The 17,305-nt window shown below is 38.8% G+C and overlaps 1 protein-coding gene across 2 annotated transcripts in view; it reads left to right on the plus strand.

The window, feature by feature from the left end:
* LOC110047982 (uncharacterized) overlaps window positions 1-17,305 on the plus strand; it is a 41,006-nt gene that overhangs the window by 20,266 nt on the left and 3,435 nt on the right. Inside the window, exons 11-18 of one of the 2 annotated variants that reach the window (XM_089287423.1) lie at window positions 2,771-3,073; window positions 4,687-4,989; window positions 8,749-9,036; window positions 10,303-10,605; window positions 13,775-13,883; window positions 15,367-15,679; window positions 16,429-16,471; window positions 16,875-17,141. In XM_089287423.1, the coding sequence (XP_089143549.1) occupies window positions 2,771-3,073; window positions 4,687-4,989; window positions 8,749-9,036; window positions 10,303-10,605; window positions 13,775-13,883; window positions 15,367-15,679; window positions 16,429-16,471; window positions 16,875-17,141 (1,929 nt within the window). The remainder of the gene's footprint in view (window positions 1-2,770; window positions 3,074-4,686; window positions 4,990-8,748; window positions 9,037-10,302; window positions 10,606-13,774; window positions 13,884-15,366; window positions 15,680-16,428; window positions 16,472-16,874; window positions 17,142-17,305) is intronic. The other variant, XM_089287422.1, reaches the window with a different exon arrangement.

Genomic DNA, 17,305 nt, shown 5'->3' on the forward strand with positions numbered 1-17,305 from the left:
AGCATAGCAATTATGTTATTTATGCATAGTCAATGAGCATAAAACAAACGATGTGCAGGGTCAAGGACCGTCCAACATAAATCTTAGCCTGTTTGTATGCTTCTTTGATGTTTACTGAGCTTCTTAATCATTTCCCTCTATCGAGTCTGCTTAGAGACAGAAGTGGAATTTTGTGTTGGACTTCCTGTAAAATATTATAATTATCTTACCTTGCAACTGGAGTAGGACATTCATTTCATTTTAGTAAGAATTTTCCGATTTCAAAAGTAAGTTTAACAAATTGACGTCAGTTTTTCATGCGTCTGTCTTGTTATTGATCGTGAATTTCGTCATAACATTGTCAGAGTAACTGTGGATCCATGAGGCGATAGCCGAGTGAATTCGCAGACTACTTTGACAATGTTATGACGAAATTCATTGTCAATAACAGGACAGACGCATTAAACACTGACGTCAATTTGTTTCTTACGATAATAAATTGTCAAATTGTCCACCCTCGCTCACTGAGGCATTGCATAAATTATAAATTCATTTGTCTGTTCACTTACTGACCATAAAAATTAGCCAATGAGCGGGCGAGAATTTCTGCAGTTATCGTAAAATTTGGGATATACATGTACCATCCAAACGTGTCACACAAGTGAGGGATAAAAGAAATAACAAAAATTTGCTGTTACAAAATGAATGTGCCATGACTCTTGTGTGCTCAATTTTTGATGCAGTGTAATAATATGATCAGTACGAACATTGCTGTGATAAAACTCAGGAAACCTATTTATTATTGAATGATCACAAACTCGGTGTGATTTTGATGGACAATGTTAATCCGGTTTTGATATGTACAAAATGCAATCGCATGACACTTACTTTCTTGTGTGTGCCTCAATATCACGTAGCAAAAAGTTGGAAAGTCAGGTGTCATTTTTTAAGCAAAGGGAAGTTAGGCTTTTAATTAAAAACAAATATTATTTGGCATATATGTAGTATTACTGTACTTCTGTAACTATGAGCAGAAGACGTCAAATTTTATAATAGAAACAGAGGAAATAGTCTTTATTTCATATTGAAAAGAAAATGTTAGGTGATGTAAGGAAAGCAAGTAAAAACTAACGATATAATGTCCCGACGTTTCGGAATGAATAAATGAGAGTTAGTTCAAAAAAGATAATTATGACCTGTGCGGATTGAATCTGTTTGTACATTCAAACGTGGTCTTAATTATTTGGGCATGTCATTACAGAATCGCGGCCATTGAAAAGCGTCGCCCGGGAAAAGTGAGGTACCCACGATGCTTTGCGGGCGTAATGACCTGGGAATGAGGTTGCAAAAGTTCACCGCCAGCTTCGGTCTCTTAAGATCTGAATAGCCGAATTCCCAAGCGGGAGTTGTAAAATTTCGCTTTGAGTCCGTTTACAGACAATGGAGATACAACTGGAGCAATTAGTATTGTTTGAAAGTGGTGAAGTGCTCTTTTCATCAGTAAAGCGCAAAGGCTGCGTTTGCATATCAACAGAGCGTGAAGTGTTTATCCGTATACTAAACACGCGATCGCGAGCAATCCTTTACGATAAAAAAAAAAATCGACGTCCGCCCTGTGGAATTCTGTAATCTATCCGTATTTATGAACGGAAATTCTCATGTAGTCCTTGCTTTTAATGTTTTAAGTAGCCACTTATTCGCGTGTAGAGTTGGTTTTGTTTTGGAAGCATTTTTTAACGCTTTGCGATCACCGATCGCCGATCACCCGATGCGCTCGGTGACTTCGAAATCTGTCCACGTTGGAGCTCCATTTTCAAAGCGAGTGTTTTTTTCTACTATAAATGTATAACTACGAACATAAACGAAATTGCTTTCCTCGAAGAGAGATCGCTAAATTTGATCACACCATCGAATTGTGTCATAGATTTTTAAACCAGCTGTGTGAACCTAATGTAAATAAACATTCGGACTGCCGATGGTTTGTAGTTTTGCTTTTGGCTTCCCATACATTATTCTGTTAGTTTAGTTCTGATAAAAACCCGACATTTAAAGGGTAATTTAATTTTACATCATCAAAAACTTGTAAATATGTCAACATTATAGACCTGGTCTGGGTTGTTCGAAAGCTTAGTTAATGCTAACCCAGGATTAAGAGTTAACCAATTAACTATTAATTTTTCTAGTATAAAAAATGTTTTTCAGTTCTTATTTTTTGAGTAGTTTGAGATTGCTCAAGCTCAAAACTGAAGGACAAACAAAATAAACAGAAAACCTCACCGAAATGTATACAGACTGAAATCAAAATTCTCGCTAATCGTGGCTTTGAAAAACCTGGCCCATGCAGAACTACAGGACTATAATTATTTTGCAGTATCAGCGGACCACTTTGGGCTCAGCCTTTTTGAAATTAATTTGTCGTACATGTGGGTGAATTAAACAAGGACACAGGTAAAGTAATTGAGGTGTTTTTGTTTAATAGGATTTATGTGATGCCTATTTACCGTTGCATGATTCTAATTAACTCTGTCAACGTCCTTTACAGTTTCCAGTTATTGGTTCACATACCTTGCGAACTTCACTGTTCTGAATGGTCACTCACTCTGTTTGTCATGACTCAGGGACAGTGTACCATGTGCTGAGTTGTGCTATACTTTGTTTGCACTTATACATGTACAATTTTTGTACTTTTTTACTTAACGTAATGTTTGACTAAAAATAAATTTGAAAAATAACGTTTATGTGTAGTAAAAGAACGTGCTTAAAATAGAACTAACTTGTTGTTCAATTGTAGCGCCTTCAAAAGCTCCAGATGGCTTCACTGTGACTGCAGAAACTTCTACCAGTATTGCAGCATCCTGGGAATTACCACCAGCACAGGACAGGAATGGAATCATCAGAGGATTTAAACTGTTCTACAAAAAGAATGGGTCTTCTGGGTTACAAACCATAGAACCAAGCAACAGTGAATCCATCCGGAACAAAGTTGTGACTGGGCTTGATGTGTACACAGAATATGAATTTCAAGTGTTGGCCTACACTTCTGTAGGTGATGGACCAAAGAGTTCTAAACAATATGCGAGAACGAAGGAAGAGGGTAAGAAATTGATAAAAGATGATAAGCAAAACACCTCACTGTATGTCATCCTGACCTTGCTGGGTATGGTACAGTTGCAAGTGGCCAACTACATTCTATGTTTATTTCGATATATTTATAAATAACCCTTCAACCACTATTACACAGACGTAATAACAATTATCCCGTTTTAGATGAAACCAAGTGTAAGTTTTCTACTGATTTAACAACTGCCGTAATGGTTTATGTCTTATGTCGTGGTAACAGGTTTGGAAGAGTGTTATATTACACATTATAATATATGTTTCGTTCATGAAAGAACGTGCGTTATTTTGATCCCGCGCGTGCTTAGATATGCATGAGTCATCGCTGTTTACGTATTTGCATATTCTATCAGTGTTTCGAAATCAGCATCCTTGTAACGGTTACCGCACATTTTGGCTCTAGTTTCGTTTTGTTGTAACTCTCTTGAGCCACCGGGTAAGTGTTAGCCATCAGGCGTCGAACTGCTTATGTTTGTTTCGTTTAGTTTCATGTTACTTTGCTCATGCCTTTGTGTATATTTCTACGTTTCGAAGTAATTACCATCAAATGGAATTAAATTGTTGTGACTAAAGCGTTGACTAATACTTTGATAACAGTGAATTGTACAGCGAGTGAAACAATATAAATAGGACCCAGTGAAATCAAAATCCCCACATCTAAGAGATTCGCACTTTTACCAGCAATTCGCTGAAAACAAACGCACATAAACAAGCTAATTATACAGCACAGGAAATCAAAACGAAATACAAATAAAGCAACCAAAAATGACGGAAAACTAACGAAACTTACAAGATTTGTGTGGCGACTTCGGCGACTACATGTAAAACATAATGACAATGGCAACTAGAAAACTAACGGCAGAAGAAGCTATACCAAAACATACAAACAACGGATGAAAGAAGGTACACGAAAATATGAAACGTTACGTAACCGAAAATAACTGGCGAAACTAGTTAGAATAACAAGTATACACGGAGTAATTGAAAAATGGAAAACAATGGACAAAAAACGTGAAGGCAAAACAAAACTGAGGCGCCGTGACTACACCCAGCACGCACTTTGATTGGTCAAAACCCATGATTTATCAGAGTATAAACAGAAACACTGTGTTTTATTGTTTTTCGCCGTATTACCTGTATATCACAAAGCAAATGAAGAAGCCTAAGCCGTGTACAACACTGGGATAAAACACTCCGGACATTTGAGAACACTCGAGAAATGTAGAAAACACTCGACTGCAGCTCATGTTTTCTACATTCCCTCATGTTCTCAAATGCCCGTCGTGTTTTATCACAGCGTAATACACGACTTAGGCTTCTTTATTTGTTAAATATGAATTTCACTATTAATAGTAGGCTTGTGAGAGAGGTTGATTGTTTTATTTATCATTCTCAATTCTCCATGTAGTTGATTATAGTCAAGTACTATTTGCTTGAAACAATTAAATACCACAACGTTTAACCACTGCTAAATTAATTTAACATCTATCCATTAGTGATGTGTTTCTTTACGTTACTTGCTGTTTAACTTGATTTTTGAATCTCAAAAATGTACTAACAAATCGTGATTATAATGTTGTTCAATTACAGCTCCTTCAGCTGCCCCAAGTGGCTTCACTGTTACTGTGAAATCCTCCACCACTATTACAGCCTCCTGGCAGTTACCACCAGCAAACACCTGGAATGGAATTATCAAAGGGTTTAAACTGTTTTACAAAAAGAAAGACTCTTCAGGGTCACAAACCATGAAGCTTATTAACGATAAAGCGATTCACACTACAGATGTCTCTAGGCTATCTAAATTCACAAAATATGAATTTCAAGTCTTGGCCTTTACTTCTGCTGGTGATGGACCAAATAGTACTGTAAAATCTGAGACGACAAAGGAAGACGGTAAGAAATTGGTGTTAATTATTAGCAAATTTTACTTACTTGTCTTGCATAAATTACTACGTGGTCCTCGTAGTTTGGAACAATGTTTGTAAGATGGTAAAAGATTTAATTTTCGTTTCCTAATTGACTTAATTAGGTTAACTCCTCATACATTGTAGAATCTTAATTTTATAAATCTTCTTTTGATATAATTGTTTCTGTCTTAAAAAAAAGGCATATTTGAGGAGTGTAACTGTGTAAATATTCTTAGGTTGTTTCTTACTCAGAAACTCAGCAATCAGAGGTATTGTGCTGTTCGAGGCGATAGATAATTCGAACTCCACTTGATAGGTTGATTAAGGGCATATTTAATCAAAGCTCAAAGTTCGCGAGATACACTAGTTGGGACGGTGAATGACAGAAAGTAGATTACGGTAGAAAAATGTTCCAAAAATAACTGTAGTAGACTTGAAGCTAGTTGTAGCCGCCACAAGAGTTCGTAGTTTCAGTACAAAATGCAGAGTGAGAGTTGAGCACAATAAGGTAGAAGGTAGTGCAGGTTCGATACGAAATATAATTAAAAATACAGTATAGCTTAGATACAGCATTTAGCTACATAGGTATGTTACGGATATAATTATCAGTACCTAAAACAACTGAGAAGGGTTAATATTGTTGAAACGCTGAGCTGAATGTAATAACACTGAAAAGACAAATAGATCATGACGACAACAATGTGATTTAAAAAAATCAGTCATTTGGTCTTGTGACAATTATAGCAACATTTTAACATTGAAAACTTGCTTCTTGGAAATCATAGCTACATGTAACAATGGAGGTAAAACACTTCTTTTGGTAATGACTTGCACAGAAGATTGCAGAAAGTTGCCCCAAAGGTAGTCAAATGGTAGCCTGTAGCTGGTCCTATGATTATAGGAGTTGCGGGATTACTAATAACTACCGTTGCAAGGAGTTGGCCTTAAAGTGCACCTAACCCCCAATTTTTTTTTTCGCTTAAACAAATCTAGACTTTATTTGAAGCATTTGGGCGAAGAAATTTTTGAATTTGGTTGAATCCTCGATTTTCTATGCCCTTTCAAAGTCGCGATTAAGTGTTTCACGACCGCGTTTTAGGGAGTCTGGGGCGGCGGTACCTGATGACGTCTACCCAGGAACCAAACACAATAGCGCCTCAGTCAACTCTCTGTATTTGCTCGAGAAAATAGAACGCAAAACTAATCGTTCCGATGTATTTTGGGACTAAAACGTCCAAGTTTTGTCCCAGAATCATTTCTTTTTCGTCACTGGAGTCAGAGTTAAGTTTCGATTCGGAAGGCTCCGAAATAAACTTCGATCGAGCACGTTCGACAACTGTGAACTCACTGCTTAGAGCTTTGAGAGCAATTTACAATATTTCAAGCGACGACGGGGAAGACGTCTTTGCGGACGAGCTGCTTGTATATTAGGAATGGAAAGCTAGATACGAAGTGGAGGAGCAGGCAAACGAAAAGCAGGAAAGAAAACTCAAGGACTGCTTTGGATGGTAATTTCGTCAACTAAACATAAGATTCCCACGCGTGTTTATAGCCCGTTTACATTTGTCCTTACCGAGAATGTATTTTGTCAAGGTTCTGTTAAATCCAGTTTGTGTTTTACTTTCAGTTGAATGCTTCATGTTTATAAGAGCGACGTACGTGTTGCAGTTTTCGAGACTTGATGACCTCCAAAACATTGGCTTCGATCGATTGAAAATCGTATTGTTTGGACCTGTATTTTTGAAGCTGCGGGAAGCAAGGCGGAAGGAAACATTTCATATAATTACCGATTTCACATTGTCACACGTTTTAAGTCGTAACTCCAAATAACCAATGTAAATTGTTCTCAAAGTTTGCAGTGAAATAGGCCCTTTGCAGCTAAGCCATCACGTGACCTACTTTTCATAAAATTATGGGCTATAACTTAACGAATGCCAGAAATGGAAAAAGCATGTTGAAAATATCAAAATGGCCAAGTTTGAGGCCCCCATCATCAGAGAATGAGATTTTATGATGGCCTGAATTTTTGAAAGAATAAGAAGATTTGTATGGGAAAATGTTGCTGGAGAGCAAGACCTTGCTCTCCGGCAACATGTTCCATACGAATCCTCTAAATTTTCCGAAAATTCAAACTATGGTATGAACTTACTCGTTTTTTCCCGGGGCCTCAAACTTGGCCTCTTTGGTTTTTTCGATGCGCTCTTTCCATTTCTGGCATTCTTTAAGTTATAGCCCATAATACAAAAATTTTTTTAGGAAAAATTTGGTCACGTGACCCCAGCTGGAAAGGGCCTATTCGTCGGATAAGCGAAAAGGATGTGTTCCCTAAGCGGTCCGCAGATAATGTTACGCGGTCATATTTTCGACGCTATTGCACAGAATCTTTGTCGCACTGCTGATTTCCAAACCTTCGAAAAACTCTGTGAGTCTAACAATTTTGTTATCCTGTAATTCTAGAGGATTAATCTTCGACTTTCATCTAAATCGAAAGAGAAATAAGTGTTGGTTAGCGGCGTACAGTTGCGATCTATTTACATATCAGTATAACGCTTCTTGATCATGACCGGATCACACAACTTTGCCGGTTATGTTATAAATACTGCGGGATTGGAAGATATAGGTTGTAGGTAGTATTTCTACAAATTGCTGGTTAGCTTTAAGCAGAAAATTTATGAAAATAGCGTTCGAAAGTCTGCGGAACAAATTCCAGTGAGAGTTCTTCAATGGTTCTCACAGATTCAGTTCGCTTGTTTCGGTTCGACAAAATCAACCATCGTTTACGTCTTTATTGCACCATTAGCCGATCATCGTCAGTAAATTGTACAGTAGATCTTACTTTAAATCTGGAATATTGCTGCAACAGCCGATAGCACCTCTGGAAGGCGTTTCTGCGCACTTTTCGAATGTGTATTGCACCATCCTGAAGGAAATGAGATATCCAACCTTCCTGGGTAGACGTCACAAGAGCCGCTGGACCCATTCTCCTCAAACTCGGTCGTGAAACAAAATGGCGGTGTTTTGGAGCTATTTTCGAGATTTCGTCGTGGCACAGAAAATCGAGGATTTAACGGAATTCAAAAATTTTTTCGCAGAACTATTTCAAATAATAAGTAGATTCGTTCTAGCGAAAAAAAAATTTGGCGGTTAGGTGCACTTTAAAAACACACGCGTGCATGATTATGCCTAGTGTGTGAACCATATGTTCAGTAGAAAGGGTTATTTCATTCCCTTGCATGAAACACGAATTTATCCTTGAGTAAGCATGAAACAGTAAATTCCTCACTAATAGACAAATTCGGCTAACTCACGCGCGAGTGTTACGTGACTTGAACTGGGTACAACAGCAATCAAAAGAAGTACGTTCGTATTGTCATTTAGAGAAAAATAAGCCACGATTCCGCAGTTTTGTTGCACCGGAGACTGTCAGAACAGCTCCGCTAACCGAAAAGATCTCTCGTTTCACGGGTTTCCGTTAAATTTTAAAAGCGTCCTCTCTGTTTGCATCGTGAAAATGTTAGGTTAATTTTAAACTACGTTTCTGCGTGGTGTAACCCAGGTTTGTGGTCTCTTATCAGTACCATGCATTGGCTTTTTCGTGAAATGTGTCAGTCATCACGGTCTGTGTGTGAAATGTTGTTCACTGTGGCACAAACAAGTGCATAATCTTGTACTGAACATGGCGAGTGGTAACAACAGTATGAAACAGTTGTATTAGTTAATGAGTTGTTATGTTTTTCCTAACCAGCACCTAGTATCCCCACGTCGCTCACTTATAGTGTGCAAGACCAAGACAAGTCACATGGTCCAAGAATTAACTTGACCTGGTCGATACCTGCAAAACCAAATGGAGTCATTAGAAGTTACACTGTGTTTTACTGTTACAATGGAAATTCGCAAAAAGAGATCTCTGGAATAGATGCATTGAGTTACTCAGTTGATGTACTGGGTGGTGCCACCTACCAGTTCCATGTCAGAGCTGTGACTATCAAACCTGGACCAAATGCTACTTTAACCGTAGCTGTCCCTGAGTATGGTAGGAAGACTTCCACTCAAAGTACAATTCGATCAGCATTTTAGATGAACAAGTAAATTTGTAATTGACTTACATTTACAGGCCACAATACTGCTTTGTGATATTGTCTAAAAGTTAATGAAGAACTTTAAAACTGGTGTGTACATATTTTCAAGTTATATACGTAGACTATGCAAATATTTCAAGCAGTGTTTATGAACACCAGTCGGTATCTTAGCTGTTAGCAACGTTGGTCACATATAGTCATAATTTGGTGGCTTTGTGTTGAACCCCCTGTACCATCATTACGGTTTGGAGGGGGGAGGGGGGGGGGGGGGACTCCCATACAAAAATGACTGGGGTGCCCCTCGTACCTTTTAGGGGTTAAAAAACGGTTTTGGTACTTCTTAGGTTTTATCTTTTAGGGAATTGTGTCGAAAAAAATAAAACATGAGATATTTGAAAATCAACTTGAAGCAATCATCTTTATCGCTATTAAAAGTAATGAAGGTGTCAGTCAATGTGTTGTTTTAGAGTTGGAACCTCTTAGGGGTTCATTTAAAAATTTCTGACGAGCACCCCGTCCTTTTTATATGGAACTCCCCCCCCCCCCCCCCCCCACACACACACACACCATCATATTAGCGGCCAGAAAACCGTAATACTCTGACGACTCTGTTAGTGACCTAAACGTCATTTCTGAAGGTACCTAGATGGTCTTCAAAAAAGTCTTATCTGTTCAATTTTACTTTCGTCCGACTTTCTTACTGTGGGTGGCACAATTTGGCTTTACGGAGAGATCCTTTGCAAGTCCTCTTTCCTCCTTAGGGTACAAGAGGGGTGTAAATGGGATACCAAACTACCTTTTAAAGCAATCTGACAAACATGCTGGGAGGTATGCAATCTGTGATAGCTTGAATCCCATCCAGGAGAAGGAAAATCGCTTGTTTATTTGGATTATGAAAACGTCGTTACATGTAAGTTCTCTTGCTTGCGCCAACATTGCATGTACGTCAGCAGCCGATCTTACTTCACTTTGCTTTGTTTTTGCTTCGCTTCTGTTTTGTAGATATTTCTGTCCTCAGAAAGGGGAGAACCAATAGTCGATAGTTTCTGTTGGATTATCTTACAGTGTTCTTGCGTAGTGGGAAACTGTCATTCAACTTGACAGTTCAAATTAAGTTATTATTGTGTTTTTCACTTTTTGTGTTTAGTGATCAATTCCTTTTTGCGACTAAGAATAACAATAACAATAGTAATAACACAATTGTATCTTTTCTCCCTTAGTGCCCAGCCACGGGCCAGAAAATGTGTCTTCTACAGAACTGAACAGCACAACATTTGAGATAACTTGGGCTGCACTGCCAGAGAGGGTGGCACATGGCGTTATCAAAATGTACCAAGTCAGACTAGTTTTGAAGGAAAATTGTACTTCAGCTCAGTCTGAATTGTATTCAAGATTTAACACAACCTCAACAAGTATGGTCTTAAGTGGTCTATCAATTTGTGCAAGGTATGAAGTGTCTATAAGAGGCTACACTGTGGTGGGACCAGGACCCTACAGCAGACCTATAGTGCTTCAGACTTCCGGTGAGTGAACGAAATGTCTGATTGGATTGTTTGATTTATCACGAATTAAATACGATATCTTTTGCTGTCCTAAACTGATGCAACGTTTATAGTTGTAGTCACCCGATCCACCAATGGTTGTCCTATCCGACTGTTTCTAAGCAAAACAAAATATTCTAGAGTGAAAAGAGCTTTCAGTTATAATCAAAGCATATTAGGATGATTGGCTAGCCTTTCAGCTTGCTTGCTTTTATGAAGTTTACTCTTTGCGTTGCTTATTATTTTCGGTGTGATATCCTTTACGTGCTTTCATATTTTTGGAGAAATGAAAAATTATATTGCAGACTATACAATCTTCTTCTTTCTAAGATCGTCGTCAAACGTTGTATGCATCAAAGATTTTATTGTACTAGATATGTGTTTTAATTAGAAAACAAAAACGAGATTCCTCAGAGCCCCTCGTCAAAAATAAGACCATAGACTATTATTTAGGTTTTAAATCCCAAACTATGTAGCTTTTCTTTGTGTTTCGTCTTTTGCAGAACAGCTAGTTGCTTTTATATAATGTACTCTCCGAGGCTTAAGTTGTTTTAAGGGACCGTTCATTTTTTATGAGGTAGGGGGGGCTGGTGGGATTTGGGGGGGGGCCATGCGAAAAAAAATGGCTTTCGAGGGGGGGCCCATCCCAAAAAAATAAGGGGAAAAGGGTGGTCACGTGAAATATTTTAGTAAAACTTTAAAATGGCATCATGTTTGAATATCAAAAAATTGCTATAGAATAAACATAGAAGGCAGGATACAAATTTATTACAAACTTTCCTTCTGCTTTAAAAAAACGTTTGGCGACAAAAAGCATTTGTAGCTACTGAAAAGAAGTATTTAACACTGTTGTTTTCGAATGCAACTTTCACTGGCACTCATCTTCATCTCCGCTGTCGTCGAGTTCTTCGTCGCCGCTTGTGCTGCTATGGGAGTCTCTTTCACCAATGCTGCAAGAAGCAGCAATGCTTTCCGTCAGAGTGTACTCTTCAGGGTACATGAAGGTGTAAACATAATCTCTGACTTCCCGCTCAAGGTTGGTGGTGATTCTGCTTCTTGCAACATTGGTGAAATAATTCCCTTCCAAGAGCTGTGCGATGTATGGCCAATCTCTTCTAAATATCGACGTGGCAACATCCTCAACTTTAAGACACTCTTCCGGGACGGCCGTTCTAGGAGGGTACACAAGGCATTGTGGAAGATCATTTCCTAACGGGTTTCCAACACAGATTCCATAAACTCGTTGGACGTTGTTTTCAGTCCGCTTCCTCTTTCTTTCATTTGACTTTCTGCGGTTTTCTTTTTTCCTTCTCCTTTTGTTGATGTGCTGTTTGAGTATTCCTTTGAATATGCTGTTATAATTGCTCTTCTTATTTTCTAGTGCTTCCATGTCCTGCGTGACCTTCGTCAACTTAGCTTCTGTACATTTGATCTGTTTTACATTAAAACTGTGGGCAAATTCTCCGCCCTGCTTTAAAGCAAGCCCATTGGACTGAAAGAGTGTGGAATCGTGTTCCTTTACATCTTTCAATATGACATTCAACTTTTCCACCATTGCTCTGTGCTCTTTGATGGAGAAGTTCAGTTTTCTTCCATCACTGGGCTTCAACTGGTACCCTTGCATGGAAAACTCACTCGCCCTTTCTGAACAGCCATCCGCACTTAGAAAGATTGCTTCTTTTGCTTGTAAGATGTCAAACTGCCTGGATCGTTCAGCTGTAAACCTTTTCTTAAACGACTCGTCGCTTTCGCCATTATTGCGCATTTTGGAATGAGCCTCTTTCATGATGCTCATGTAGTAATGCGCTCTTTCCCCGATTGGATTAACAATGTAAAGAAGAAAGAGCATGGAAGTGGCAGGCTGGTTTTATCTGACCCAGAGAGCGTTGCTCTATTTGCAGATAAGTTTATTGTCAAATCGAAGTTTGTGATGGATTATCTTCAGCATCTTGAAGTGCTGGAATTTAAAAGGAAAAAGAGAGCAGAAGAAAAGGCAAAGTTAAGTAGGGAGGAGGATTATCCTTGGACTGAGTTGTGCGAAGATCTAACCAAGCTTAAAAAGCTACCTGTTCCAGAACTAAACAAGTACTCAAACCACCACGGGCTGAAGCAGCATTTGAAAAGCAGCAAGAGTGAGAAAGTAAAGGCAATTGTAAGACATTCATGCTTGCAGCAGAAGAGTCCTCTCAGAGCTGGCCAACCAACACTGAGAAATGCCAGGACATCGACACAAAATGACCACAGGGCAAGTGCTGACAGCAGTGAAATGGATGAAACTGACAATGATGAGTATGACAGTGATGCCATTGACTCTGGGGGAGACGATGACTCAAGTGACGTCATTCTTGCATTCATCAATTCAGATGAGGAAGATGCCAATGAGAGGCCAAATGCCACATGCTCAGGGCGAGCCACAACTAGGAGATCCGAAATTGACTTCTCTTTCTTTTGATTTGTTTTTTAAACAACAGCTTTCTGTCGTATAGAGATTGTAAATATTGTCTTCATAGTGAGCACAATAACGTGACGTAGAGGGATAATAGAGAAATATTAAAAAAGTTGAAATCTAAATATTGTTTGTTCAATTTTTTTTTTGGGGGGGGGGTCATCCCAAAAAATGACCGCTATAAGGGGGGGCAATGTGAAGAAATTGGTAAGCTGAGGGGGGGTCATGCGATTTTTAAATGGCGTTTCCCAAATCCCACCAGCCCCCCCTCCCTCATAAAAAATGAACGGTCCCTAAGTCGCCTCAAATCACCTAAAGTAACAATGGTTTTTTCCTGCCAATTTTGCTTAAGTAGCTTAAGGTCGCCTCAAATCGCCCGAAGTCGCCCAAAGTTTCGGCGACTTAAGGTCCCAGAGTAGGCCTTCTCTGTTTCGCATCTACAAACCTTGTTTTCATGACATGTTTTGATGTCAACTGAAATGCTAGTCCTAGCCCCCTGCCCGATGCAAACATATGTATTAGAAAAAGCCTTTCAGGAACGTGAAGGTAAGATTCACTGCTTATGTACATTCAGTCATGGTTGCCAAGGACATAGACGATCAAAATGGTGTGAAATTTCACGAAGGCACAATTTTCGGGAGTTGACAGTTTGCACTGTTGGTTCTTGATGTCCAGCTGACCTGAACCTGACTTTTTCTTCCACAGGTATGAGATGGTCCAAAGAAAGGCCTTCCTCGCCATCTTTTCCTTTGAATTCAACCAAAGCAGGTTTAACAGCAAAAATAACATTGCCACGCTTTCCAGCAAATGCAAAGTATGTATAATTAAATAAGAGGCGTCCGTAAATATTTCCTGAAGTCTTGCAAAATGGAAAAGAATCGCAAATTCCTAAACGTGGCCATAATGTAGGTCTAGTGAAAGTTTTGTACGTTAGTTCTTGGCCCGGTGTTCTGGAAATGTAACCTTGGGGAACAGGGCTGGGAAAATGAAAGAGCAACGTTTCTTCTTGAAATAAATGTAATAACATTGGGAGAGTATCTAAACCGCAAACTTTCAGAGTGCTGCACCCAAGTTCTTCTGCAGTGAGCTCAAAATTTATCTTTGTCTTTCAAGTTCTTGTATCTTCGTTGTGGACAAGGAAAGTACTAAGCTAAATTTTCCTGGAAGACCTTTGGCACTCATGGAAAGACAGTTTCTTAGAAGTACATTATATATTGGTTGCTACAAAGTTTGTATGAGGGATTTCATGTCTTTTGGTGTCGCACAGCTCAATGCACTTTCTCATTTAATTGATTTAAATAACCGGATCATGAGCAAGCTTTTCAGTAGGGATTATTGGTTGCATATGTATACATGCATGTACCCTTCTAAAGCTGACAACAATGGCTTTCAAACGACTGAAAAAGCCTAACACAAATAGAAATAGTGTCGGATAGGGTGTCAAACTATCATTGTCGCCGTTTGTTTAAAAGCAAAATCTGATTGACTCTTAAGCATAAGTTTCACTGGCCATGTCCATGTTTTTTGCGGTTATTTTACACGTCTCCAGGCTATATTTACAGGTAAACGCTCTTAGTGGGAAAGTAAGTGTACGTGTTATTATATCTTGGTTGACAACTTTCGTTATTTCAATTGGAAAAGGTGATTAATACTAATACTTCTAATGAATACTGGGTGGTACCAATAGTTTATTTCCTAGGGGTCTTTGTATTGTGTTCTTGGGCAAGACACTTTACTCTCACAGTTCCTCTGTCCACCAGTTGTACAAATGGGTACATGCGAAGTTAATTCTGGGGGTAGCCATGCAATGGACTGGTATCCAATCCAAGGGGAAGTAGAAATTGTCCTAGTCGCTTCATGTTACGGACACCAGAGATAAGCTCCGGCCTGATTGGCCACTGGGCTCACACGCAAACTTTACCTACTTGCCCTACCTACATTGTTTGCTGTTGGTATTAGTCCTATAATTGTTATTACATTCATGGGTAGTACAGCCCATACTGGGTGAACAAGTTCAACAGTTCCATGGCAGTTTCACGGTTACGATTTTCACGAATAATAAACTAAGTGGACGAGAGCACTTCAGTAAAGATTACCGTAAAGTATAGTATTTCTCAGATTGGCAGAGTTTGCAACTTTTATCCAGATTTCTGAAATGTTGATGGTTGCACTGATCATGCTTCGCACTACAATTACTCTTCATTTACCAGGTGTACATTACTTCGTTTCACACCAATATATCTGTTTTTCTAGTCTTGTTCTTGGTGAATTACAAGTTCATTGTCGCAATCTTGCAGATTCTTTCAAGTCATCGTCATAATGGTTAGCTCACACTATTCTGGTGTAGTATACTCGCCAGAAAGTTTTACACCACAGGATCTGGTGACATATGATGAAGCACACGAATCTCTAGTTCCTGCAGCTTATGTGACTTTCCAGTTTAGTGGAAACGACTTTGATAATTACCAGGAATTTATTGTTGGAAGTGGAGCACAATCAAATAGTAAAACAAGAAGTAAGAGAAGCTGTGATAACAACGAGCAGTATTACAACAAACCACTCCAGCCAAATACCAACTACAGAGTGTTCCTTAGGGCTTTTGTTACTGAGGTATTGTAACCACCTCTTATCATTTATAACTACAGTTTTGCTTATTGATGCCAGTGGTAACTGTCAAAATCATAGATGCATAATCCCGACTCAAGTTAAACGTTACAAACAAGTCAAGTTGTTAAATGTAATGCTGCATTAGTGTGTTTTATTGTCAGTTTCGTTTCTTGGGAATACTCATCCTTCGTGCCTTTCTAGTCTTTCTACAAGTTTTAACAATGGCCAAAGAGCTGAATTGAATTTTGTACGTGCGGTAATTAATGTCACAATACCATCTGTGCACGGTGACTTTTTCGGCAAGTAAGGCATCAACAAATCTTTGCGATCAGATCCCATAAATGATAGATATACATGTTCAAAGGTAAACGTTTTCAACATAAACTGTTCATATACACGTACTTGCACATGAATTAAAAGACTTAAGCGGTGGAAACAAGGCATTGTTGCAAGCATATGTATAGGTTAACGTTAATCGTTTTAAGAAGGCGAGATTAAAAAAAAACGAATATCGCTTTGCATAGTTTTCGTTAGATCCCAGTGGGCGCTAAATCCGTAAGAAAACTTTCGCAATAAGAGGGTTGATATTTTTGCGATTGTTGTCTGTTTGACAGGTAAGCAATCACATCTGGCTTGCAAAACTGAGCGATGTGATCATATTGTTGACCACTGTGATGATGGGTATTGTTGTCGATAAGGATGCGGACCACGCTAAAACACATCCGATTTGTTAAATGTATTTATCTTTGTAGGTGCTGTATATTTCGAGCAACTTCGTAGAGATAAAGACCAAAGGTATTGGAGAATAAAATTCGTTGTTTCTTCTTGTTGGATATGTGTTGTGTTAAATATTTATCTGTGGTTTTATATTTTGCATTTGCATTGTGCCAGGTTCACTGTAATAGCCTGAAACAAAACCAAATTAAAATCAAAGTGGTTGAATTTTGAACCAAAAAAAAATTTAGACAGATTCATAAGGAATAGAATGCAAGATTGTAAACTGATGTGGACATTTAAACGTGGCAGTCCTGTCGCCTAATAAGATGAGTTCGGTAACCGTGTCGGCTAGTTGTACTTGGGGAGAGGATGGAGAAGATACCGTAGGCCAAAAAAGAGGTTTCCTTGGTGGTCAGTATACAGCTCTCCCTATATTGCGGATACGTTCGGTAAATTAAAACCTTTGTTCTTAAACTCTTAGAGAAACCTGCTGTCAAGAAACTACCAGAAAAATCAATTTTACCGGTTGGCGAACTGGTATTGTTGACGTGTGAGGTCACCGGAGATCCTGAACCTTCTGTTACGTGGACTAAAAATGGAAATAGCTCTATACCACGGGCTCAGTTCAAGAACGGTGGTCGTATCCTTGTTATTAAAGACGTGCTTCCTGTTGACAGTGGTGTTTATCAATGTAAAGCATCCAACAAGTTTGGAGAAAGCCGTACATCTACAGCAGTGATAGTCGCTGGTAAGATGCACCGACTAGAAAAGAGATAATAACAAAATTTAAAGAATTTATACAACTGTTATAAGCAGAGTTTTGGCTTAATCCATCGTTAATCCTCTGAAAAAATTGTGAAACGACATTGGATGGACCGGAAGGAGGCTCGTATCTCTAGCTCACTCTATGGA

The sequence above is a fragment of the Orbicella faveolata genome, unplaced genomic scaffold, assembly GCF_042242905.1.
Source record: "Orbicella faveolata isolate gen_17 unplaced genomic scaffold, um_ofav_v1 contig_14, whole genome shotgun sequence".
Taxonomy (NCBI): domain Eukaryota; kingdom Metazoa; phylum Cnidaria; class Anthozoa; order Scleractinia; family Merulinidae; genus Orbicella; species Orbicella faveolata.